This window comes from Alexandromys fortis, unplaced genomic scaffold, assembly GCF_014885135.2.
Source record: "Alexandromys fortis isolate MF-2015 unplaced genomic scaffold, M_Fortis_MF-2015_v1.1 scaffold_72, whole genome shotgun sequence".
In the NCBI taxonomy this organism is placed as follows: Eukaryota; Metazoa; Chordata; class Mammalia; order Rodentia; family Cricetidae; genus Alexandromys; species Alexandromys fortis.
In genome coordinates this window covers 7,355,578-7,358,632 of record NW_026067969.1, presented here as the reverse complement: position 1 = coordinate 7,358,632, position 3,055 = coordinate 7,355,578, and the positions used below count along the sequence as shown (strand labels likewise).

General features: G+C 39.6%; 1 protein-coding gene across 1 annotated transcript; it reads right to left on the bottom strand.

The window, feature by feature from the left end:
* Nucleotides 1-1,938: 1,938 nt before the first annotated feature.
* On the bottom strand, nt 1,939-2,154 carry LOC126509469 (general transcription factor IIH subunit 5-like). The gene has a single exon (XM_050155415.1). It carries the CDS (start codon nt 2,152-2,154, stop codon nt 1,939-1,941), a length of 216 nt encoding a protein of 71 aa, XP_050011372.1.
* Between the last annotated feature and the right edge of the window lie 901 nt (nt 2,155-3,055).

Sequence of the window (3,055 nt, the reverse complement as noted above, 5' to 3'; positions counted from 1 at the left end):
TGGCAAGATGGTTCAGTGGGTAAAGGCACTTGCCCCCAAGCCTGACAACTTGAGCTTGCCCCAGAGCTCACACCACGGAAGGAAGAACAGAACCCAGCAAATTGTCTTCTAATCTCCCTATACAAGCTTAGAGTGTGCAGGGTGGCAGAAACATGAGGGAGAGACTGCCTTTAAAGGCAAAAAGAACTGACTCCAAAAAGCTGTCCTCTGACCTCCATTTGTGTGCCTGAAATAAAATAAAATAAAATAAAATAAAGAAAACCAGGCCCTAGAGTGTACTGAAGATATCAAATTGAGAAAAGAATGTGATCCTGTTACCTGACCTCCTAAGGAGAAGAACACTGGCCATCTAGTGCTGCAGTGACATTCTAGTTGGCTTTCCTGTTACTATGACAGCACACTCGAACCAAAACCAAAATGGGTAGAAAAGGGTTTATTTGACTTTACACTTCTGGGCCACAATCCATCACTGAGGGAGGTCAGGGCGGGAACTGATGCAGATGCTGGGGAAGATTGTAGCATGAATAATAGAAAACCAGAGAGAGATAGAGGTTCAACCTGAAGATCAGACAAGCAAAGCAGCTAAACCACTAGAGAGCTCTTACCTCTATGAAATCTTCAGACTGAAAGAGAGTGAGTTCCTGTCTCATCCTGCTTTATATTCCTCTCCAGTGCTAGGATCGAAGGGGTGCACTACTACTGCCTGGCCTCTGTGGTTGACTGGTGTGGCTGTTTTGCATTCTGGTCTTCAAGCAAGCTTTATTTATTAAAATACAAATGAATTACCACTACATTTTCCCTTTTTTGTCTAAAACAAAAAAGAAGGCTATAACTAATATAAGAAAACTATATACAATAATATGATAACTATATACAATATATAGAGGCAATAAATACATCAACAATGTCTAGTCCATTTGCATTTGACAAGTTCAGAGAAAATACTCCATATCTCTCCTATCTTGGTGAGTCCAAAGTTTTGTATCTAATTTGTTTTCTGTCACAACTTGCATTATCATCCAAAACTATCTTTTGACATCTCTCAATTTTTTTTTTTTGTTTTTTGGTTTTTCAAGACAGGGTTTCTCTGCAACTTTGGAGCCTGTCCTGTCCTCTTGTAGATCAGGTTGGCCTTGAACTCACGGAGATCCACCTGCCTCTGCCTCCTGAGTGCTGAGATTAAAGGTGTGTGCCACCACTGCCCAGCTTGAACCCATGTTATTAAAACATCTTAAATACTATATTCTGTATATCTCTGAAGTGTTTGAAGAGGACCTGGCTATTTAAAATATATCTTTGTTTAACCTTGAAAGCATACTTAAATGACTACAAGTTCTGTTATAATGGGTTATTAACTACTAACCTGCACTTCTTTATTATCCTAAGCATACTTGAAAGACTACAAGTTCTGTTATAATGGGTTATTAACTACTAACCTGCACTTCTTTATTATCCTAAGCAGTTGGTAATAATAATTTTCAAGGACTAGAAATATGCATTACATTATTTTTATTGGTGTATTTAATTGGTGTTAAAAAGGTAGGAAAATCATTTATGATTATATCTGATTATATTTGCTTGTCTGTGTGAAAAGGGGGCACATATGGAGGTCAGGTGACAACCATAGAGGTCTTCCCTTCCCTGGGATCAAATTCAGGCTGTTAGGCTTGGTGGCAAAGGCTTTTGCCAACCAGCATGATTATGATAATTTTAATAAAGAATAATAAAAGCCAAATTGCAGCCAATTGTTAGTTCTTCTTTAAGATTTTTTTAAGGTCCAACAAATTCAGTTAGGGGCTTTTGTCTGAATAAATAAACGATCCTGCAGCCTTTCCCACAAAACGCTCATTTAAAGTCTAAGTGTTGTGTGAGACACTGAATAGGCCTCTTTTCCATGTCTGTGGTTTGTAGTTTCCGAGCGCTCAACATCTAGCATTTTCACTTCTGGGGAAGGGAAAAGGCATCCTGGTCCATCAGCTCCCCTACTCGTTCCTGGAGGGCACTAACCAGCTCCGCAATGACAAAGACATGTGTGTCATCAATGTCTTGAATGATGAACTTCTTCCCCAAGGCATTGGACTCATCCGAGTACAGCAAGAACTGCTTCATGGCGGGATGGCGTTTTATGAGCACTCCTTTCAAGACCTTGACCATCTTTTCCCAGGCAGACAGTGCAGATGACCTCAAGGATATGCTCCAAGCGGTTCAGAGTCTGCAGGCTTCCTCTGCCCACAGGTACAGGAACCTTTATAGCGTCACCCTCACTGCGCCTGCGCTGTGCATGCGCGCATCATCGCGTCTGCCGCTTTACATTGTTAGAGTTGTATAGATACAATACCTTGAACAAGAGTAGAAATGTATGTACAGTATGTTCTAACAAAATTAATCTCAAATTTGTATCAATATACAAAATTTGTATGCAGTATACAAAAGTCCAATCTAATATAAAACATGTAGCTGCTTTTTAAAAGTAGACTAAATAATATAACCTTTTATCTTATTATATCTATGTTTATATCTATATCCTCCATTTTTCTTTTCAGAGTAGATTCAATAATCTACCCTTTTATCCTATCATGGCTATATTCCCCTTTTTTTCTTTTCAAAACAAGAACCTTGAATCTAATTTCCTTTGTTTAACTTTTTTCCTTATCATTACCAACAGCAACTTGTAACCAATCCCCCTAATCAATGACAAATATCCATAGCCCATTGAAGGACCAAAACCCACCTCTTGGGAATGTGGGTGTTGTGTTCTTAAATTTACTGTCTGCTATCTGGGGCAACAGCATCTTTAGGGGATCCTATAAAAAAATTGGGACAATTGCCAGGTCCCGAGAGAGGTAGCTGTATCATTTGTTGTCCAGTCTCTGTGTAATGGGAAAGTGCAGGGTTTGTCTCAGGTTCTGGTAGAGTAGCCTGTTAGGCTGGATCATCTCAGCTAGCCGCCTTGAAATTGTTCTGAGCAGTTTGTAGTCCCAAACCAATCTTTAGATGGTGTTTTTCAGCTTAGTGGTGTTATCGTGGTCCTGGAGGAATCGTCATTGTGGAGTTC

Bases quoted from the DNA above. Each gene is read 5' to 3' on its own strand.
- LOC126509469 (XM_050155415.1), bottom strand. From the start codon at position 2,154: ATGGTCAAGGTCTTGAAAGGAGTGCTCATAAAACGCCATCCCGCCATG.